Consider the following 23,998-nt stretch of genomic DNA (forward strand, 5'->3'; position numbering starts at 1 on the left):
TATCCTGGAGGAGAAGCATGGGTGGTCCTCTGTCCGTTGCACTGGCCATACTTTGCAACTTGTGATCAATACTGCGTTGAAGCATCCAAGCATTGAAAAAGCTGTCGGGGCTGCAAGATGTCTGGTAGAACATTTTAAGAAAAGCGAGCTAGCCAGCAGTAAACTCAGAGAGAAACAACAACAAATGGCCACACCAGCGCACAGCCTTGTTCAAGACATAAGCACAAGGTGGAATAGCACATTCTATATGATAAGTCGACTGCTTGAGCAAAGGTGGCCTGTAACAGCAACACTGTCCGACAGCTCTGTCACACAGAGAGGCAAAAGGTACCTAGATCTGAAACCAGACCAGTGGAGCCTGCTGGAAGAGCTTTCAACAGTCCTCAAGCCTTTTGAATGTGTCACTGTGTTCATGAGTGGACAGAAATATGCAACAATATCTGCAATACCTCCACTTGTGAAGGGGCTGTTGAAGTCCACCAAGAGTGCTGTCTACGAGTCAGCCCGCTGCGGGCTTTCCAACTCACTGCGGTGCAGCAGTTGCAGGAGAGATGGAAAAGGGAGACTGCTTTCTCAGATGGAGCACCAAACACAGTGATTTTTGCGATGGCCCTTGACCCAAGGTTTAGGAAACTGAGCAAGTTTCTTTCACCTGATGAAATCCTACCGGTTCAAACTAAACTGCAAATAATGTCACTTGAAGAGAGAAGGAAGATGGATGTGCAGCAGCATGGCAGTTGCAGTGTTGTTACCTCCACCAATACTACAGCTACTGAATCAAAACCTCTAGTAGCCACTCTACTTGATTCACTCCTTGGTTCTGATGGTGAAGAAGAGGATAGAGCAGGCGAAGCTGAGGATGTCCACAGCCAAGTGAGGAACGAAGTCCTCGCATACTTTGGAGAAAAGAGCCTTGCCAAGGAAGAAAACCCATTATTGTGGTGGAAGGCTAACAATGAAAGATATCCCATGTTGGCCAGGCTAGCCAAGTCTTACCTCTGCATCCCTGCCACCTCAACACCATCTGAGCGGCTGTTTTCTGCAGCAGGCAACATAGCCTCAAAGAAAAGAGCGAGCCTGAGCCAGGAGCATGTGGACATGCTCACATTTTTGCATTGCAATGCAAAGTGTCTGAACAAAGGGAGTGAGAGAGAGTAAGTGTGTGTGTGTGTGTGTGAGTCAGTGTGAGAGTTTGTGAGTGTGTGCGTCTGCAAAAGTGTGTGCGTCTGCGAGTGTGTGCGTCTGTAGTGTAGTGTAGAGAACAAGTTCTGACATTCAAACAAATCCTGTTAAATTATTTGTATTGTTCTTAATTTTTTATAAATTATTTATTGTTCTGGCAGCTCAGGTGGCACTTTATTTAAAAAAAAAAAAGTCTATATATTTGGCAGATGTCAAGCATACATGTGTATGTTTTTTGTGTTAGTCCATTTTTATTTTATTTTATTATTATTATAACAGCTCAGGGATGTTCAAGGAGCAACATGTTTGTGCACTTTCTAAAGATTTTAGTTCTGTTTTTGAATAAAGGGTTGGAAATGAATGCTTTTCTTGTGTGTCTTTTTTTTTTATATCCGATTCATCGATTAATCGAAAAAATAATCGACAGATTAATCGATTATTAAAATAATCGTTAGTTGCAGCCCTAGATTATATTTCTCATAGTTATAATGTACTATAAGTCTCATATCTTGCCACCTTTCTTATGCTAGTTAACTTTTTTTCTCAAACAGCCATAAGATCAGATATCAGATCAGATGAATGTGTAATATGACACATTTGCTTTGAACTATTTTTATTGTAATATCAGTTTGATTATTTTGATGGTACCCTTTAGACAGCTGTTGATAAGTAACTCTGCAACTACATGTTAACTAGCAGTCATTGTAGTAGTAGTATGTCTGCTAAATATATGCTAACACTTTATTTTGATGGTTCCCCAACAGACAAACTGACTATAAGTAACTTTGCAAGTACGTCAACATTCTACCTACCCTAACCTTAACCTAAGCCTACTAATACTCTAATGAGAGTTAGTTGACATGTAGTTGCAAAGTTGCTTATAGTCAATAGACTAAGGGGACCATCAAAATAAACTGTAACCTGACATATAATGTCACGGACCAGTCAGGCCCTTCACTCCACCAATCACACCGCTCCACATCCCCTGAGTATTAATCACACTCACCTGCACCTGATCACCACACCAATCACCAGCACTATAAAGGATCAACACACACACACTTCAGCGTCCGATCTCGTCATTGCTACGTGGACTCAACCTTCTGGTATCCTGTATCTGAAAAGACAATATCCTTCCGAAAATCCAAGAAATACTTACCCTGTCTGACTTACCTGCTGTGTTCTCCCACCTTGTATCCTCCTCTCTTCATAGAGCTCCGTCCTCGAAGTGTGTGTGTGTCTCCCCGGATCGATCCTGTCTCGTCTCCCCGTACGCCTGAGGAAAAGAGAAGAATCTCAAGAACATCGTATTATCCGTTTAATTTACCATTCTGAAGTCACCTACCCACCTTGCAAGAAACCTTAAGTCACCTGAGTGTCTCACCTGTTTTAATAAATATATCATTCTCATTTACCATCTTCGTGTCAGAGTCCATCCATAACAGAAGATCGGACCGACACCGTCACACAGGATGAGCACTCCGGACCCCTTCCAAGAGCTGGAGGATACTCTTAAAAAATTACTCCTACAACCTCCCGCACCAACTAATCCACCAGCTCCACCACCACAACCACCGTCCAACACCACCGTGAGCACTCCTTCCCCGATCGTGTTCGCCAGTCCTGTGGCCAGACCAGCGCCCTTCTCTGGTTCGGCGGAGGATTGCGATGGCTTCATTCTCCAAAGCACCTTGAACATGAATCTGCACCCTCATCTCTTCACAACGGATCAATCCAAAATAGCTTACATCGTCACCTCTCTCACTGGACCTGCCCTGAAATGGGCCGAAACTATCCTGAACCAAGCTGGACCCACTACCCAAAGTTTCAATCACTTCATTCATCACTTCAAAGAAGTATTTAGTCTATCGCCTGGGGATTCCACTGTTGGTGAACAGTTATATCGACTTCGTCAAGGTACTCACACCATACAGCAGTATGCTTTACAGTTCCGCACTCTGGCAGCCGCTAGCGGCTGGAACGAACCATCACTCATCACCGCATTTAGACAAGGTTTAAACCCTCGCCTCCGTCTTCACCTCAGTGCTTACGATGACAATTATGGTCTGGAGAAATTTATCCAACTCGCTATTCGCTGCTCTAATCGTATCCAATCTTGTTCCCTGGATCACACCACCGCCATCGCAGCTCCTCCTCCTCCTCGCCGACCAGAGATGGAAGACCCTCCAGAACCAATGCAAACAAATGTGACCCGTCTATCCTTATCGGAACGACAACGCCGTATAACCCACAGATTGTGCCTCTATTATGCGGAGATGATGGACATCGAGTGCTGGAGTGTCCCTTGCGACCACCACGAATCTTGGTGAGTTCTGTCCTCACTCCACTTCCAAAACTCAAACCTCTCTCGACTCACGCCTTGCTTACTGCCTGTTCCAATGTGTTCTCAGTCACAGTCCTCCTCGACTCTGGTTCCGCGGGGAACTTCGTCTCGGGAAACTCGTCCAGCAACTCCGCATCCCCACCTTTGACATTCCTAAAGGTTATGAAGCACAATCCATAACGGGCCAATCTCTCACAGAGAGGATGATTCATCTTTGTACCGAACCCCTACTATTACAGATTGGTCAACTGCATCAAGAAGATCTCCAACTTCTGGTTCTGGAGGGTTCAACGGTAGACATCATTTTGGGTCGACTGTGGCTGGTGCAGCACGAGCCACATCTGTCTTGGAGGACAGGAGAGGTCCTAAAGTGGGGTGAGAAGTGCTTCCATAAATGTTTTCCCAACCTACCTCAACCGAGAAGACCCAAGCAATCTCTTATAACAGTTGGCACCACATCCATTGAAAGCCCTCACCAGAACTTATCCGTCAATATACCTCCGTGCTATTCCCACTTTAGTGACGTCTTCTGTCCGAAGAGGGCTGCCCAGCTACCCCCACACCGGCCATGGGACTGTGCGATCGATCTCATCCCGGGTGAGCCAGTACCACAAGGCAAAATTTATCCACTATCTCCTCCGGAGCAAAAGGCCATGGAGGAGTACATTACGGAGGCTTTACAGCAAGGTTATATAGTACCATCTACCTCCCCTGCTGCTTCCAGCTTTTTCTTCGTGGGCAAGAAAGACGGCGGCCTACGCCCTTGCATTGATTACCGTAAACTCAATGACATCACCGTAAAATACCGGTATCCCCTTCCCCTTGTTCCAGCAGCCCTTGAACAACTACGCGGCGCCACCGTCTTCACAAAATTGGACCTCCGCAGCGCATATAACCTCATCCGCATTAGAGAAGAAGACGAATGGAAGACAGCCTTCATCACCCCTACCGGCCACTACGAATACCGGGTAATGCCGTATGGGCTTGTTAACGCCCCTTCCGTCTTCCAGGGGTTTATGCACGAGGTGCTCCGGGAGTTCCTGAACCGGTTTGTTATAGTTTATATAGATGATATCCTCATCTACTCCCGGAGCTTGGCCGACCATCGCCACCACGTTGCGGAGGTCCTCCACAAACTCCGTCACTTTCACCTCTACCTCAAGGCCGAAAAATGCACCTTCCACCAACCCTCCGTACACTTTCTGGGATATATCATCGACCAGCGTGGCGTCCGCATGGACAAGGGGAAGGTGGAAGCAGTCACATCCTGGCCGGTTCCCTCCACAATCAAGGAACTTCAGAGATTTCTTGGATTTTCAAATTTCTACCGACATTTCATCCCTAACTACAGCACCACCACCAGTCCCCTCACAGACATCCTCAAGGGTAAGAACAAGACCCTCACCTGGACCCCCCAAGCTCAAAAGGCTTTTGACGACCTTAAGCAGACCTTCACCAACGCACCACTCCTCATTCACCCGGATCCTGAAGTTCAATTCATTGTAGAGGTAGACGCATCCACCACGGGCGTAGGAACCGTCTTATCTCAGCAAGAAACTCCGAAACTCCATCCATGCGCCTACTTCTCCAAAAAACTCAGCCCGGCGGAACGAAATTACGATATAGGAAATCGGGAACTATTGGCGGTAAAGTTAGCCCTAGAGGAATGGAGGCACTGGCTGGAGGGAGCAAAGCACCCTTTTCTTGTACTCACAGATCATAAAAACCTGCAATATATCCGAGAAGCCAAACGACTAAACCCGAGACAAGCCCGCTGGCCACTATTCTTTACACGCTTCCAGTTTACAATATCCTACAGACCCGGAACCAAGAACATCAAGGCCGACGCCCTATCCAGGATCCATAACCCCGAAGAAGATACTCCCGAACCTGAACCCATCATACCTACTACCATCATCACTAGTCCCATACAGTGGTCCTCTCCACCAGTAGCCTCCACCACGCCTCCCGCCAATCCGCCGGGCTGTCCCCCAAACCTACAGTATGTTCCTCGGACCCAACGGACTCCCCTTATCCACTCCACCCATACTTCACTTGGTACTGGCCACCCAGGGGCCAACGCAACTCTTTCGTTGCTAGGAGACCGCTTCTGGTGGCCAAACATGGCCCGGGACGTCCGAAGGTTTGTGCGAGGCTGCCCGGACTGTGCTATATCCAAGAGTTCCCGTCATCTACCAGCAGGCAAATTTCAACCTTTACCCATACCTCAACGTCCGTGGTCACACCTAGGAGTGGACTTCATTACCGACCTACCCGTATCCGATGGTAATACCTGTATACTAGTAATCATAGACCGTTTCTCCAAGTCATGCCGACTTATTCCCCTCAAGGGTCTCCCAACTGCTCTCCAAACCGCAGAACTCCTCTTCAATCACGTCTTTCGATACTTTGGCCTCCCTGAAGATATAGTATCCGATAGAGGACCCCAATTTATTTCCTGAGTCTGGAAGGCCTTCTTCTCCCTCCTAGGTGTGACCGTCAGTTTATCATCTGGTTATCATCCACAGTCCAATGGGCAGACTGAACGCAAAATCCAGGAGATAGGACGATTCCTGAGAACCTTCTGCCATGGCCGCCAGAACTCCTGGAACCAGTTCTTAGGCTGGGCCGAGTACGCACAAAACTCCCTACGACAACAATCCACTGGACTTACCCCATTCCAGTGCGTACTAGGTTTCCAGCCTCCCCTGTTTCCCTGGTCAGGTGAGCCCTCCAACGTCCCTTCCATCGACCACTGGTTCCGGGAGAGCGAGAGAGTCTGGGACGCAGCACACCACCAACTTCAACAGGCAGTGCGTAGACAAAAAATGACAGCCTACCAACCTACCAAACTACCAACCAGGGGAGAAAGTTTGGTTATCAACTAGGGATATCTGTCTACGCCTGCCCTGTAAAAAACTTAGTCTCAGATTCGGTGGCCCCTTCACCATACTGGAACGTATCAACCCCGTCACATACAAACTCAAATTACCACACCACTACAGAATTCACCCTACGTTCCATGTTTCACTGCTTAAACCCTTCTCTCCACCTCTCACCACAGGGCCTGACTTGGAGGAAGAGACCCCTCTCCCACACATCCTAGAAGAAGGTACCGTTTACCAAGTTAAGGAGATCCTGGAATCCTGGCGTCGTGGTGGTAAACTCGAATACCTCGTGGATTGGGAGGGATATGGCCCAGAGGAACGCTCGTGGGTAACCAGAGATGACATCTTGGACCCAACTCTACTCGAGGAATTCCATGCTATCCACCCAGATCGCCCAGGACCCCGAGGCAGGGGCAGACCACCGCGACGCCGGGGTCGGCCCTCAGGAGCGGGCCGTGGAGAGGGGGGTACTGTCACGGACCAGTCAGGCCCTTCACTCCACCAATCACACCGCTCCACATCCCCTGAGTATTAATCACACTCACCTGCACCTGATCACCACACCAATCACCAGCACTATAAAGGATCAACACATACACACTTCAGCGCCCGATCTCGTCATTGCTACGTGGACTCAACCTTCTGGTATCCTGTATCTGAAAAGACAATATCCTTCCGAAAATCCAAGAAATACTTACCCTGTCTGACTTACCTGCTGTGTTCTCCCACCTTGTATCCTCCTCTCTTCATAGAGCTCCGTCTTCGAAGTGTGTGTGTGTGTCTCCCCGGATCGATCCTGTCTCGTCTCCCCGTACGCCTGAGGAAAAGAGAAGAATCTCAAGGACATCGTATTATCCGTTTAATTTACCATTCTGAAGTCACCTACCCACCTTGCAAGAAACCTTAAGTCACCTGAGTGTCTCACCTGTTTTAATAAATATATCATTCTCATTTACCATCTTCGTGTCAGAGTCCATCCATAACATATAAACATTGCATTTTTTTTCAGTTGAAATTATTAACTAGCTCACATCAAAATTAATATTAGCCTCACAGGGAACACTCAAATAACACTCCACACCTAACCACTTACAAGATGTACTGTAGAAAGATACTATGCAGATCTTAAATAATGTCAAGAGATATAGTCCATTATCAATGTAAAAGTAGATTTAATATGGTGTTCATTGTGTTATAAATAATCATAATATTAAAAGTTATAACCACAAATGCGTGAGCATTATAATGTATTATAATTGTTGTTATGATTATTTATAAGACAATATAACACATTATAAGCTTTTTTATAATGCATTGGCATTCATTATAATGCCTTAAGAATATCCTTATAATGTATTATAAATATGGGCTTCATAGAAAGTGTTACCATAGATTTTTATTTGCCTGTAACACATTGATGAATTTGACCATGAAGACCCCAAACATGAAGTAAGGCTGAGTATTAGCAATCAGTGTCATCAGGATTTCACATATAGTTTTAGTTTAAGTGGCAAATATGATGTAATGAATATGAGAAGAATGAAGTTGATGCTGTGAAAGTGCTGGATTGAGGTGAGTTACTAAAGATCAGTCAAGTCAACAAGAGCTGCACAAATCTGATGTTGGTGCAGGTTACTGGGTGAAGTGTGGAGCTGATGAGTTTTGATTTCTGTCTTCTGTAGAGTTTCCAGTCTCTCTCAGCTCCTCCTGAACCTACATACGATCCCTTAATTTCTCTCGTCTCTTCTGATGCTCTGAGAAAATCTGTCCATCAGCTGAGAGACAAACTGGAGGATTTCTGCAAAAAGGAGCTCAAGAAGATCTCAGACAGAGGTAAAGTCCTGCAGATTCATCTGCTCTCAGAAACCAGTCCATCATCATCTCATATCATGGAGAACATCATATTAGAAATGTCTTAGGAATGGATGCAGGATCATGAGAATAACACTGTTCATGTCTGTTGATTTCCACAGTCACATTCACCAACATTGTTCCCAGAACCAGGAACGACTTCCTACAATGTAAGTCAGTAAGAAAACAAGCAGAAAAACTCAGTGCTCATGTTCTTCCTGTAGAAGGTGAAAGAAGATTTTTATAATTGCTGATGTAAATTATAGGGATGCTCCGATCGATCTGCCGATAATCACATTTTATGACTCGATCGGTACTCACTACATTTGGCCGATCTCACAAACCGATCGCAATTTGATGACGTCAATGCGTGACGACGTACATGATGCGTGGGGACATAAATGATTTGGCGCCGCAGTCATGTCATCGCCGGTGTGGAAATGCTGTGTGACGTTTTGCTATTAGTCGTGTATGTTTTGCATGATGATATGATCAATGGATGATTCATTTTTAACAGCAGATTCAGTGATGTTAGAGCTGATCTGCGCATCACTGCACACATCTGCAGCGCGTTACGGCTCCATGGCCACCGCAGCTGATCGCAGCCGCTCTAGTCAATGCTTGTGTTTATACAAGCTACACCGCGGCATGTTTCTGAAGTGGCTCTCCACGCTTGGCTAAAAATAGTCTTTTGTGTGTTGTCACAGTGTGGAGGACGGAACAAAACCTCGTCGGAGCCGTAAGGGGTAACAGTAACATAATACGCTGATCGTGGGCTGCTTTTAATTAAACATTTATGTGGAATGTCTGGAATTAACTGAAATGTCACCGTTTCTGTCACTGCAATTTCCTGATCAGGCGAACACGCACACAAATTAAATTGTCTGCCTGATGAAAAAATTTATTAAAAAACAAAAAAAACAAATGTAGTTAATATTTGCATCACTTATGATTTATTTTATCCACCCACAAATATTCAGAATAAATTTTTTTATTACCCGACCCACGGATTATCCGCAGCGCACGTGGATATAACTGTGATCAAACTACTGTTTTGTTCTTTCAGTAGTTTAAATGTTTCTATTTCTTTCTTCCTTTTCAGTCTTATACTGGACAGCATTAAACCTTATGAGTTACATCAGACTTCTCCATGTTGGAGTTTAAATGTTTCTATTCATTTTGTCCTCTCTCTAACATTGGACAATGTTAAATTAAACCATGAAACTACTGTATTGTAGTTTAAGTTACATCAGACTTCTCAATTTTAGGAGATTAAATGTTTATTTTGTCCTCCACAGTTTACTATTGGATAATGTTTAAATAAACCTTGTGGGTTGCATCAGACTGCTCCATTTTGTTTGTATTTATTTTTGTGTTATATTAAATATCCTGATATACATATGCATAAACCCCATTTTAAAGGCATATTAAAATGTTCACTGTATAAGGAATAACTTTTGTGATTATTTATATAACATTATTACATATGTTATATAAAGCCTGAAGCATCAGAATCGGCACTGGTATCGGCCGATCACCATGACAAGAAATTGGTACTCGGTATCGGCTGCAAAAATCCTGATCGGAGCATCCCTAGTAAATGATGATTTGCGCAGGATATCTGGTCATCTGTACTGAGACACTGATAATACACTGAACATGAAGAGTTCAGCTACATGAACAGATCAAACAGGTTCAAAATTCCTAATTCTGATGTGTTTTATCTCCATCAGATTCCCAGCAGCTCACTCCGGATCTGAACACAGTATTTAAACGCCTCCATCTGTCTGAGAACAACAGAGTGATTTTTGACACTGATGTGCATCAGCCATATCCTGATCATCCAGACAGATTTGATCATTATTCTCAGGTGTTGTGTAGAGAGAGTGTGTGTGGACGCTGTTACTGGGAGCTGGAGTGGAGTGGATATGTGCGTATATCAGTGTCATATAAGAGCATCAGCAGGAAGGGATCAGATGTTAAGTGTTGGTTTGGATCTAATGATCAGTCCTGGAGTTTGCTCTGCTCTCCCTCCAGATACTCATTCAGACACAACAACATAGAGACTGCTCTCTCTGTGAAGCCCATCATTAGTAGAATAGGAGTGTTTGTGGATCACGGTGCAGGAACTCTGTCCTTCTACAGCGTCTCTGACACAATGAGCCTCATCCACACAGTCCAGACCACATTCACTCAGCCGCTCTATCCTGGGTTTGATATTTATAAAGCATCAGTGAAACTGTGTTGATGAATCAGAATAGACTGATGACAGATTCTCCCCGTAATGTTTTGAGCTGCATAATGAATCAGTTACAGTGAGATGTTATAGAGTCTCTTCTCTTCATGACATTAATACTGCAGCTGAACTTCTGTTCAAAAACTTATTTTTCCGCCTCTGGCTGTCGACAAACTCAGACAGGCAGTCATGTGCAAGCATTACTGAACAGTGTCCACTGGGGTTTTTAGTCCAAAAGTGTGAATATTTAGAGAAATACTCGGTAATTATACATAATCAGTTAAAATGTTAAACGAATCACGATATAGTTGGAGGAAGGAGTTTACATGAATGTATGTCTGAGGGGAACTGACTATCTTTAGAAAGGTTTAGATGGTATTTTCTTTTTATCTTATCTCCGTATAATCCATATTAAAAGCAGTGTTCATAAGCGGAGCGCTGCTTTGTTTACAGTGGGAACCAAAGAAACGCTGTATCGCTGCTGTTCCATAAGTGCCACCTGCTGTCAGAGAGTGAATCTGCACTTTCATTCAGCCCGACTGCCATTTCTGTTTCATTCAGATTCCACTTTTTGAATTTCCACGCTTTCTGACCTCCTTTGGATGACCTGTGTAAATTGTGTAACTCGTGCGCACGTTGTTGACTCGTCATGCAACGCTACAAACTGGATCAACCAGTGTTTCCTAATACATTGATTTATTTGTGGCAGCCTGATACAATATCCACATTGACCGCCACAAATATGCACTGGCCCCTGCCAGCAACTCCCGCGTCACACACACAAGCGCGACATGCCATATATTTAGCAACTTTCAGACTCTTTTAGCAGCTTTTTTCTATAAAAGGTATATACTAGCAAACCTATTTTTTGGGATAAACCTTAGCTATGGTTCAGTTGGAAGATGTCTCGCTCAACCCAAAATGCTCTTTGGTAATTTGCTAGTTCGAGAATCTGTGGAATAAGCTAAGCAATAGTTTATCTAAGCTAATGTTTCTAAAAGCAAATTCTAAAATCCTGTAAAGATTGACAGATGTTTTAATAGACCGCATTTTCCCGCAGTTTTGGTCTATTTTAATTTTAGAAAGTGTTTCTTTTATTAATGCCACTAAATAATTCTTTGTTAAGTGCATTTCATCTTGTGTGTGCTTTCATGGGCCTGATAAGCAAGGTGTATTTTGTGAAATTCTGTGTGCATTTCATTTTGTGTGCGTGTTTTGAATGTTCTGTTGCACAATATCTGAAGCTGTGTTTTCATGGAAAAGTATACTTTTTCAGTTATTAAATTTTTTTAGGAAGGTTTGCCAAGTGGCTTCAAAAACAAGACAAGACATTAATCATTTTAATTTAAAACATTTAAATGAATAAAATTCTACAAGCTGAACGTCACCCTGAAACGTAACCGTTACTTATCGGACTACTGCTTTAATTGAGACTTATAAGAATTTACATATATATACATGTAAATATTTTCAAAATATATACTGTATGTGTGTGTATTTATATATACATAATAAATATACACAGTACACATACATATATTACGTAAACAAAAACATTTTGGATGCGATTAATCGTTTGACAGCACTAATAGTTTGTCAAAAATAAAGTCAGACCATTCTGTTTTTGCTTCAAATTTCATCAGGATGGTACCACCTCCGCCTCATTTTGAGCCAGGACAAACCCTGACGTCAGAGTAAATGTGTGTAATAAATCCTCATATAGACAGTAATATCAGTGTGTGTGTGTGTGTGTCCTGCTGAGTGACCATGTGTTTCTGTGCTTTTCTCTGTTTGTGTTGATTTAGTTTTTAATGTAGTGTCACATCAATCATTTCATTATTACTATCATAATTACCTTTCAATTCAAATGTTTCAGTGTTTTGTGTTCTTTTGTCTAAAGGTGTCACAAGTCACTGTTTTTATTATCATGCATTTAATTGTTAAATGTGGAATTTGTTTTTATTTTTAGGTTACAGCTTGTTAATAATGTATTCTATTTTAGATCAGTGATTAAAACCTGTAAATTACATGAAATTTCAAGATGTTGAAATTCAGTAAGTGTGTGTGTATTTATTTATGTATGTGTGTGTCAGTGGTTTAGTACCAGTGTGCGTGTGCTTGTGTGTTTATGTATGTGTGTGTGTGTGTCTCAGTGGTTCAGTACTGGTGTACCTTATACCTGAATACACACAGACTCATGGGGACTCGTGTCATGGTGGGGACCTAAATTGAGGTCCCAATGGGTAAACAAGCTAATAAATCACACAGAATGAAGTTTTTTGAAAATCTAAAAATGCAGAAAGTTTCCTGTAAGGGGTAAGTTTAGGTGTAGGGTTGGTGTAGGACAATAGAATATACGGTCTGCACAATAGAAAAAGCATTACGCCTATGGAGAGTCCCCACAAGGATAGCAAACCAGACATACATGTGTTTGTGTGTGTGTGTGTGTGAGTGGTTTAGTACTGGCAAGAGTGTGTTTATGTCAGTGTTTGAGTGTGTATGTCAGTGGTTCAGTGTTTCCCCTGCCATTATATTAAAGGAGCCCCCCCCCCCAAAAAAAGCAGTAAGCCTAGGGGAAACACTAGTGTGTGTCAGTACCGGTGTGTGTGTGTGTGGGTGTGTGTCAGTGTTTCAGTACCGGTGTGTGTGTGTGGGTGTGGGTGTGCGCGTGTGTGTGTGTCAGTGGTTCAGTACCGGTGTCTCTGAAGGCCTGTTGTGCGTGTAGGTAACTCTCCCACGCCTCCTCCAGCTCTCCCAGCTCCACCAGAGCGAATCCCAGATTACTGAAGCAGCGACTCTGAGCTCCGCGACTGCCTAGAGAGCCTGCGGGACACACCACACGTCACTCACTCACAGGATATTACAGTAATCATGATGACACGCTGCACATGCACCAAACATAACAGCAGCAGACCAACTGACATTATCACACTACCCCTGAAGAATTAGCAGAATGTGATTTTATAATGTGAGTTGCAACTTCTTCATCCGGTTCAGATTCTGGGTCAAACTGAAAAGCTTGAATGACTGCATGTCTACGAGCCATTGTGATACATCCACTGTCAACATTAGCGCACGGTAGCGCAAGCTGGTTAAGGCCACACCCCCACCCTCCACCTTGCCCCGCCTCTCTCCTCCTCATTAGCATTTAAAGCTACAGACACGGAAATGGCACGTCCTAAGGAAAGCTCATTGTGGGACTGGCTTGTTGTTAGATTTTAGCAGAACACTCTGTGCCCTTTTGGACGAATGCAGTGCTGATGAAGCTTATTTTGTGCTTATGTTGCTGTTTGCATATGATCTAAACTTTGGCCTGTCCCCAAACAGACCTACTTCCATATTTAGACGTCTGTACATAGAATGATCATGATGTGATCTTGTGATACCCAATAGTGGAACTTCTGCTTTCATATATATACTCACTGATGGCTTAATAAAGCTGAGCTTTGGTTAAACGGGACATTTGTGTCTTGTGTTTAATCACTGACTCCCGGGTACCCGAGGTTTCTCCTCTGACCTAGCTACCATGCGCTAATGTTGACAGTGGATGTATCGCAATGGCTCGTAGACACAGTCGTTCAAGCTTTTCAGTTTGACCCAGAATCTGATAGCAATAGTAATAGCACACAGTATTAAATATTTTGTGACATGACACATTTTGAATTCTAACACAAGAGTATTTATTACTTACCTAGGTTTATTTGTGATATAAATCACATTCAGGACTGTGAGGAACACTAACATTACTGTTTTCTTAAAGGATTAGTTCAGTTCCAGAATAAAAATTTCCTGTTAATTTACTCACCCCCGTGTCATCCAAGATGTTCACGTCTTTCTTTCTTCAGTCGAAAAGAAATTAAGTAATCCTGTAATGTTATGCTGTACTACAAGGAACAGTGTGGCTATCATATAATTTTAAATATAAAAACCTAGAAATCTCAGACTAACAATTTAAATCTGCAAAGTCTTTTTCGGACATGGAATACGTTTGTATGGAAAATCACTTTACTGACTGTTAAAAGAGTTTGATATAAAATTTATTTTGATATTATCAGTGCAGCAGGTGCTTTAATATTGTAAAGGCAGGTGGATTCAAAGTGGATGAAAGTTTAATGAGACTGAAATGAGACAATAATGAGAAGACGTTTGTCCTGCTGAAATCCAGAAATACTGCATGAAATAATACATGATTTATGATCACACAGTTGGCATCCCAAGACTTCAGGGCGTCTCATCCACCCTTTAAAATATCTCATTTTAATAGAAAATACATTCAGACAGGTGATGTCCACTAATGCAGGTGCAGCTCCTCTCCATCTTTAATCTTGAATGCTTGTGTTTGCAGTCTGGAAGCGTCGCCATGGCAAACACAATTCCTAAAACACTAGAAAACCTCATCTCTATGGAGATATTATCCTTTATGTCACATGACCGTGCAGAATCTGGACTTCAGTCTCCTCATTAGGGGCGTGGCCTCATTGCTGTCAGGCTGAGTGAGGGGTGGAGTCACTGTGCTCCTGACCAATGGGTGTCTGCTGAAACATTTACACTTTTACTACAAACATGATCAGCACAAGATTTATGCAGTCTAATACATTCATTTACATAAAATACATGAGAGACCGATTCTTACCCGTTCATCTGCACCGGCTTCGGCTTCACAGATTCAGCACACACATCACCTGTAAAGGTAAAGTCAGATTTCCTTTGTTTGAAGTGTTCTCTCTATATTTTCTCTGAGTTTGTTCAGACTGACCGTGTGCTGCTGATCCGGAGGACTCTGATGGCAGGATCTGCTGATTCACCTCTGCTTTATCATACGTGTTATTCAGATTCCTGACGATCACATTCAACAGTATGAAGACTCAGAGACATATTTTCAAATAAAAGTTTCATAATGTAAAAGCTGCAATACATTAAACGACTTAAATATTTAATTCTAATAAATCTAATAAAAAGGCCATTGTGATTTAAAAAGCAATTAAAAAAAAAAAAAAAAAACTCCAAATTTGCTTGTTTGTAGGGCTGCACGATTTGGCCTAAAATTTTGTGATTATGTATTGCTATGGCTATATAATAATAATAATAAGAAAACATTTTTATTATAATTACTATTACTACATTAAAAATGATACAAAATGTACAATACTAATATTACTATCTTCATTTATTCATTTTCAAACGTTAAACTATCAAACTTTTATTTAGCAGGGGCTTCACAATTTGGGGAAAAATCTTATTGGGTTTTTTCTGATAAAAATTGCAATTGTGAATTAAAAAAAAAAAGAACTTGCTGTGCTTGATTGTAGGTATACACAATTTGGGCAGAACTTTTGTGATTATATATCACTATGGCTATACAATAATAATAATTATTATATTACACAAAATGTACAATATTAGTATTAAAATATTTAAGTTTAAAATGATATGTCCTGATATAGATGAATGATTAAATGTGTGTGTGTGTGTGTGTGTGTGTGTGTGTGTGTTTTGACCTGTTGGCCTCTGGGAGTGTGTTGTGATGACCAGCTTGTTCTTGTTCCTGCCGCAGGTGTGTCTCTGATGAGGTAATGGTTTGGCTGTGCTGCTTCCCGTCTGCTGAGAATAACACGGTAAATCTGTTCTTCTGTTGACTGTATTGTAGGGGTGGGCGCTATACCGGTATTAACGTGACTACCGGTATTATGTTGTGCCATGATATGAATTTTGCTATACCGTGGTTACATATTCATGGATTTCACTGGATGGACAGACAAAGTATTTTTTCATTACTGCGTCATCAGAGAGAGAGAGAGAGATGCCCCGCTTGAGCGACCATAAATCAGAACCGGATAGTTTTTGCTGCAAACACAAGATCGGCTTTTCAATTTATTTTAGCTGATCTCTATTCCGGAACTGCACACAAACTGTATTATTTCCCAAAATGTAATTTGTGTGGAAATATTACTAAGTCTGTAAACGGCCGTTAACACAGAACAGAGATGCACACAAAGAGAGGAAATACTGTTGCAGACAGCGCAAGATCATTACATTTACATTTAGTCACTTAGCAGACGCTTTTATCCAAAGCGACTTACAAATGAGGACATTAGAAGCAATCAAAACCAACAAAAGAGCAACAACATGAGTGCAAGTGCTATGACAAGTCTTGGTTAGCCTAACGCAGTACATGTAGAAAGTTTTTTTTTTTTTTCACTGATAGATCACTGTTCATAATGCTCGAAAATTTTAAATAATGAATCGGGGGCAGGGGGTTAATATGAATGAATCTTCAGAAAAGTTTAGATGGCATTTTCTTTTTCTCTTACCTCCGTGTTCATAAACGCAGCACAGAGCAGCTTTGTTTACATGCTTTTGTTTGCATGTTCTTTCAGTCCAGTTGCTGTTTTTCTTTTGCAGACCATTCCATTTTTGCCTTGAAATCATATGTTTTTTAATAGTTATATAAATATTAAAATACATATTTTGCCTGTAATTTAACTAAGGTCTACTAAATGTGATTCCAATTTTCTTTTCTCGTATCGCAATACAATATCGATATTGTCTGGACAGTGGAAAATATTGTGATATGAATTTTAGCTCATATCGCCCACCCCTACTGTACTGAGTGTTTCTCAGCTGTGAATGTGTGTTCAGTTCTTACGGGGTGCGTTCTCTCCGTTCGGCATCTCTCTCCTCCACTGCTGGACGTCAGACCTCACAGCCGTCGTCCTGCAGACACATGAGAGTGAAGATCTCATCACGGTATCTCTAACAGCTTCATTCACTCAAAAACACACTGGTGCACCATCTGATGACGAGGTGAGTGTTATGTGGCGTTACCGTGGCTGTCGTCGGTTGCGATGTCGCTCTGGGACGGTTCGCTGTGATGTTGGTCCTCTCTAAGAGAGAAAATGCAGAACATCATCAGTGATCAGACTTTGATGAACGTCACAGTACAGTGAATAAGGCTGCACAATTTGGGGGGAAAATCCAATTGCAATTTTTCTGATAAAAACTGTGATTTAAAATGCAATAAAAAAAACAGTTGTGCTTGTTTGTAGGTTTGCTCAATTTAGCCCAAATGTTTGAGATTAGATATCAATAATATATCAATTCTGATAAACATTGCAATTGTGATTAAAAATGCAATAAAAAAATAAATAAATAAATAAACTCCAGATTTTTGGCAAAATCTGAACAAAATGCTGTGATTATATATCAATATAGCTATAATTATTATTATTGCTTTTTATGATCATTATTATTACTAAATAAAATATTAAAATAAGAAATGTTACTTTTGAAATATTTCACCGTAAAATAAAATAATATTTAAGATAATATATAAATCATGTAAACATCTTATTTTACAACTGTAAAACTTCCTATCCTAATTGTGCAATGTTTAAACATTAAAGCATAAAGCTTTTATTTTGACATAAAACAGCAGGGAGCCCTTAAATCTTTTCTTTTGTTGATAAGTGCTTCTCATTACAAGAAGTTCATGTTAAAGTGACTCAAACTCAGAGCAGATGCAGATGGAGTTCATGCGGCTCATTTACTGTGAAACCAAGACATTCTGAATCACTGAAAACACCGGATCATGAGCTGTTACACACGTCACACAGCACATGTATTTATTTAATTAAATCACAGCCTTTGAGATTTAATAATTGCATTAATCCATATTACAATTTCGGTTTTATACCAATTTATCGTGCAGCCCTAATAGTGAGACGCTGAGAGAATAAGTGCATGTTTCATGTTTAATATTCACACAGACTGACCTGCTGTAGGAGCAGCTTCTGCTGCAACGCTTCACTCAGTTCACTGACCAGACGCTCCTGCACTGAACCAGACACGTCCTGCAGATCAGACACACAACTGATCATTATACTCAAACACTGCATTACTTCAGCATCTGTACTGTATTTTCCAGAAAATAGGCCACACTGGGTCAAAATCACAGTGTTAAGAGAAAAAACAGATCAGCTGTATCTGTGTATAAGTCACGTTTAATTATTACATTCAGAAATACTGTAAAATACCTGTACATAAAACCATTTACAATCATTATAAACACTATCAATATGTATTTAAGTCCCTCACTCTACAAAACAATCCTTTACATTTAACAATATTCAGATAAGAACAGGAATAAAAAGTATAAGTATAAACCAAAAATAAATTATAGTAGCATTCATTATAAATTAGGGATGGGCATTTTGGGAAATTTCTCATTTTGATCATCGTTCAAAAACGATTCATCAGGGGGTGGGGCTTGAGCAGGTGGGCCGTAATGGCCATACATGGCCGTAATGGAGATAAAGAAAATATGTGAAGACTGTTATGAAAATGAATGTTAAAAATGAAGCTGAGTGACTTTATGCCAATAAACTGAAACCCGTTCTATGACACATCCTATGGTATAAATCAGATAACTTAGATACAGTGGGGCAAAAAACTATTTATTCAGCCACCAATTGTGCAAGTTCTCCCACTTAAAAAGATGAGAGAGGCCTGTAATGTTCATCATAGGTATACCTCAACTATGAGAGACAAAATGAGAAAAAAAAATCCAGAAAATCACATTGTAGGATTTTTTAAGAATTTTTGCAAATTATGGTGGAAAATAAGTATTTGGTCAATAACAAAATTTCATCTCAATACTTTGTTATATACCCTTTGTTGGCATAAGGTTAGGGCCAAAATACTTTCAACTCCCTCCAAAGATTTGATGGGGTTGAGATCTGGACACTGGCTCGGCCACTCCAGGACCTTGAAATGCTTCTTACAAAGTCACTCCTTCGTTGCCCGGGCGGTGTGTTTGGGATCATTGTCATGCTGAAAGACCCAGCCACGTTTCATCTTCAATGCCCTTGCTGATGGAAGGAGGTTTTCACTCAAAATCTCACGATACATGGCCCCATTCATTCTTTCGTTTACACGGATCAGTCGTCCTGGTCCCTTTGCAGAAAAACAGCCCCAAAGCATGATGTTTCCGCCCCCATGCTTCACAGTAGGTATGGTGTTCTTTGGATGCAACTCAGCATTCTTTCTCCTCCAAACACGGCAAGTTGAGTTTTTACCAAAAAGTTATATTTTGGTTTCATCTGACCATATGACATTCTCCCAATCCTCTTCTGGATCATCCAAATGCTCTCTAGCAAACTCCAGATGGGCCGGACATGTACTGGCTTAAGCAGGGGGACACGTCTGGCACTGCAGGATTTGAGTCCCTGGCAGCGCAGTGTGTTACTGATGGTAGCCTTTGTTACTTTGGTCCCAGCTCTCTGCAGTTCTTGTGATCATTTTGACCCCACGGGGTGAGATCTTGCGTGGAGCCCCAGATCGAGGGAGATTATCAGTGGTCTTGTATGTCTTCCATTTTCTAATAATTGCTCCCACAGTTGATTTCTTCACACCAAGCTGCTTACCTATTGCAGATTCAGTCTTCCCAGCCTGGTGCAGGTCTACAGTTTTGTTTCTGGTGTCCTTTGACAGCTCTTTGGTCTTGGCCATGGTGGAGTTTGGAGTTGGACTGTTTGAGGTTGTGGACAGGTGTCTTTTATACTGATAACAAGTTCAAACAGATGCCATTAATACAGGTAACGAGTGGAGGACAGAGGAGCCTCTTAAAGAAGAAGTTACAGGTCTGTGAGAGCCAGAAATCTTGCTTGTTTGTAGGTGACCAAATACTTATTTTACCGAGGAATTTTCCAATTAATTCTTTAAAAATCCTACAATGTGATTTTCTGGATTTTTTTTCCTCATTTTGTCTCTCATAGTTGAGGTATACCTATGATGAAAATTACAGGCCTCTCTCATCTTTTTAAGTGGGAGAACTTGCACAATTGGTGGCTGACTAAATACTTTTTTTGCCCCACTGTACATAACATAGACGTAACATTACATCTTGTATCTGCACAAAAGGATGCAAATGCCAGTGAACTTTAAGTTACGCACTACAGCGAGAGAGAGAGAGAGAGAACTCCGTGATGCGCTTTCAGGGCAGCGCGCTGAAAAACAGACAAGGAAAGCAGACAGAATTTACTATAGATTTCTATAAAGTCCTCATTGTAATGCTATGTTTATGAAATGCCAGAGAGCTCCCGCCATGATGCGCTTTAGCGCACTGAAACACGGGCAAGGAATTTACTATAGATTTCAAATTCTATAAAGTTCTCTATGTTTATGGCAGATTTGTGCTACATTTTCATATATCAAATGATTCCTGAATTTGCCTCGGAGTTCTTGAAGCCATATGAAGTATGAATGCCTACTGTTGAACAAATATGACGAAAAAAGCACTGCTGTGTAGGGTTTGATACATAAATAATTTAATTTAGCTCAAAGGGAATCATTTGTGATTTTATAGAGAATTTGAACAGAATCACTGTTTTGCGGCTGATCACCGAGTCGGCAACGATTCACTGAACGAGCCGTATAACATTAATTCTGCACTGGATATTAAAATCCAAAATATAGTGAAAACACTATTAATAAGCACAGTAACAAGATCGGCAGATTAAGACATTAACTTGTAAGCACAAAACACAAGATACTTCTCTTTTCAATATAAATACGAGTTTATTTATATAAACCTAAGACATAAACTAATCTAACATGAACACACGCATTCACACATTCACACGTTGCAGAAAGAGAGAAAGGATGAGTTTAGAGAATGAGAATGTGAAATCCCAAGTTTATAGCAATATGTGCTATTGCAAAGACCTGAACAAACCATCAATCACTTAATTAACCCTCGCATTGAGTTTCTCAATGAGGCTAAAATTTATATTAAATGCACCAGCTCAGTTAGACCTGAAGGTTACTTGCTTGCGTTGCCTTTGTGTTACAGGGATGCCCTTTTGTTGTCGTCGTCCTTGCAGGAAGAGGGGTTTCCCAAGTGCTGATTGGCTGGAAGTTCAGTAGTCGTTGAAGGGATGTCTTGGGCGTTGGCTGAGGATGCGGAGTTGGTCTGGTTGAAGTTTTGAGGCGGTCACAGGCTCGAGCTGAACTCGGAGACAAGGCGTGGCGGCAAAACTTGAACTGAGAACACGAAACTCGCAACGGAAAATAAACTAAAATAAAAGAAAGAAAGGATATAACGAGACTAGGTGGTTTTTCTTCTCATCGTGGTGTTAAGTAGCAACTGGCCTGTAGGCCAGAGCACGCTCAAAGAGCGCTAAAAGCAGCGTCAAAACGCGGTGGCGAGAAGGGAAGAAGAGAGAAGGGGAGATTTGATGGTGTCCTGAGTTTTTAAACTCGGCTTTTGGACACATCCCATCTGGTGTCTTGACCAATTAGATAGGCTATTATCTTAGCTAGGGTTGTTCCTTCCATCATAAATCAGCATGTTATCAGTCACATGGTCCGAATTTTACACACTCTTGCAAAGTATACTTTTGGATGTGATTTCTATAACCAGAATATGATACATTTGACAAAGAAACAATTGGAAGAAACGTTTCAAGCTAGAATTGTCAAGCTCATACATACCAAACACGAATAAACCTTAAAGTCATTCAATAGTTATTAAAAAGACATACATAATATGTGCTTAAAACATGATAGTCTAATGTGTGGGTTACATACATAATATAGTGTTATGCCTAGCAATGTCCTTTTAGAATGATTTCATGTTCATATGAAAAAGAAAGTCTCTGTGTATTTCTGTGGAGACCAAAAGACATGTTCTTTGGACAGAGGAATTTCAGTCTGGTTCTTTGTCTTCTATGTGTGGGGGAAAAGTCAATCTAAAGAAGCTCGTGATTTCTCTCGTGGAACACATGTGATGGCCATCTCTTTGACCATTAATCTTGATTATTTACCCCAAATTTGATGATCTCCTTCCTGCGTTGGACTTATCAATAAGTGTTCTTTTGTCTTAATGTTGCAAGCTGTTCTGGAAGAGGCTTGTTGGTTAGGCTTCCTTCAGAGGTCGGAGCTTGGAATCTGATTTACGACGTTGTCCTGTTTTCTTGGGGCCTCTCAGGAATTTCGGCTCCTCATGTTTCGATGTTCTGATCGAATCTTAGTTTTGTCTGACTCGTTCTGATCCTACAGCTGCATTACTACAACATCAGTGTTTTTAAAAATAAAAATAAACATCTAAAAGCAATATGACCGTCTCAAATAACTCAGTCAATATCGGGCATTGCATTTGAGCAATACTGAACACTGGTAAAATGCAGCACGTTCAGCATGTTAATAAATGTTAATATCCCAATATTAGATTCTATATTAGATTAATCAGATGTGTATTTAGCTAACCCAGACATCACTACGTGACTTCAAAGTCATGCTTCTCTCTCTTCTCGTCTATACTTTGAACCGCATGCTGTTGCAAGCTAAACAATCAGAGCTCAGGGTGTCCTAAAGTGCTGTTACATAACCAATCTGATTTTTTCCCCCTTTTTTCCCACGATCATCTTTTTCATGATCGATCGTCGCTGTCACGGCCGAGTACTCAAGTACTCGATCACTGTTGCACATCCCTATTATAAATAGCATTTATTAAAAATGACCAGACTAAACAAAGCGACGTGTGGGAAATGCGCTTTACAAATAAACTTGAGCTCACATTTCTCTCGCACTCAGATCTCACCTGGCATTTGCACAGCAGTTGAAGAGCATCTTTATAGTACGTGGCGGCTTTATCCGGGTCTCTCATCTGTAGCTTAATCCCACCAAGACCCTCGCAGGCCTGCCACTGACCAGACGGGTCATCTGCGGGAAGAGAGACAGACAGCCTGTAACAGAGAGACAGGCAGCGTGTGTGTGTGTGTGTGTGTGTGTGTGTGTGTGTGTGTGCGTAGACTGAAGCCCCACTCCTTGTAGAAAACGGATCCATCAGTGTGATCATGAAGGAACTGTAAATCTGGACATGTTTCAGTCCTGCAGTTCAAGTGTAGAAACTAGGATGAAGTATTACTGCAGCTTTTAAGGCTTTTGTTCTGCTTCTCTGTAACTTGTGTTCTTTGTGTGTTTGTCTGAGACTGACATCTAGTAGACATTTCATTATCCAGGTTCCCCAGAGTTTAGTTTGATCTCTAATTAATTCATGTGCAATGATTGTAAATGTTCATCACTTCTGGAGTGTGAACCTACAGCCATTAGTTATCATATCAGATAAGTAACCTTTAAACCGCCTCACCCTACGTTTACTAGATTCATCTGATCACATGATGATTTAGTGCTAGTAATTACTTGTGACATTCACTATCATCCGTTTGTCCTGCAGAAGCAGCTGAAGGAGACGCAGAAGAAGTTCCAGCAGAGAATCCAGCAGAGAGAGAAAGATCTCCAGCAGCTGAGAGAGGCTGTGGAGTCTCAGAAGGCGAGTCTGGAGAAGAAGAGAAGTTTGTCTCCGTCTCAGTTCAGACTCACTGAAGCCTGAATCACTGTGTGTCCTAACAGCGCTCTGCACAGACAGCAGTGGAGGACAGTGAGAGGATCTTTACTGAGCTCATCCGCTCCATTGAGAGACGCCGCTCTGAGCTGATA

At 41.5% G+C, this 23,998-nt stretch overlaps 2 protein-coding genes across 5 annotated transcripts in view; one reads left to right on the forward strand and one right to left on the reverse strand.

Annotated features, from left to right (window-relative positions):
- Positions 1–23,998, forward strand: part of LOC131521357 (tripartite motif-containing protein 16-like) — a 43,176-nt gene that overhangs the window by 15,886 nt on the left and 3,292 nt on the right. The window contains exons 4-5 of the mRNA XM_058745985.1: positions 8,097–8,247; positions 8,388–8,435. Of these exons, the coding sequence (XP_058601968.1) occupies positions 8,097–8,247; positions 8,388–8,435 (199 nt within the window). The remainder of the gene's footprint in view (positions 1–8,096; positions 8,248–8,387; positions 8,436–23,998) is intronic.
- LOC131521347 (tetratricopeptide repeat protein 24) overlaps positions 14,531–23,998 on the reverse strand; it is an 87,263-nt gene continuing 77,795 nt past the window's right edge. The window contains exons 7-14 of one of the 4 annotated variants that reach the window (XM_058745972.1): positions 23,100–23,221; positions 18,274–18,351; positions 17,327–17,385; positions 17,148–17,215; positions 16,000–16,099; positions 15,258–15,337; positions 15,135–15,183; positions 14,531–15,036 (exon numbers count right to left, since the gene is read on the reverse strand). In XM_058745972.1, the coding sequence (XP_058601955.1) occupies positions 14,925–15,036; positions 15,135–15,183; positions 15,258–15,337; positions 16,000–16,099; positions 17,148–17,215; positions 17,327–17,385; positions 18,274–18,351; positions 23,100–23,221 (668 nt within the window). In that variant the 3' untranslated portion in view covers positions 14,531–14,924. Of the gene's footprint in view, positions 15,037–15,134; positions 15,184–15,257; positions 15,338–15,999; positions 16,103–17,147; positions 17,216–17,326; positions 17,386–18,273; positions 18,352–23,099; positions 23,222–23,998 lie in introns of all 4 variants that reach the window. The other 3 variants (XM_058745970.1, XM_058745969.1, XM_058745971.1) reach the window with 3 other exon arrangements.

Source organism: Onychostoma macrolepis, chromosome 16 (assembly GCF_012432095.1).
Source record: "Onychostoma macrolepis isolate SWU-2019 chromosome 16, ASM1243209v1, whole genome shotgun sequence".
Classification (NCBI taxonomy): domain Eukaryota; kingdom Metazoa; phylum Chordata; class Actinopteri; order Cypriniformes; family Cyprinidae; genus Onychostoma; species Onychostoma macrolepis.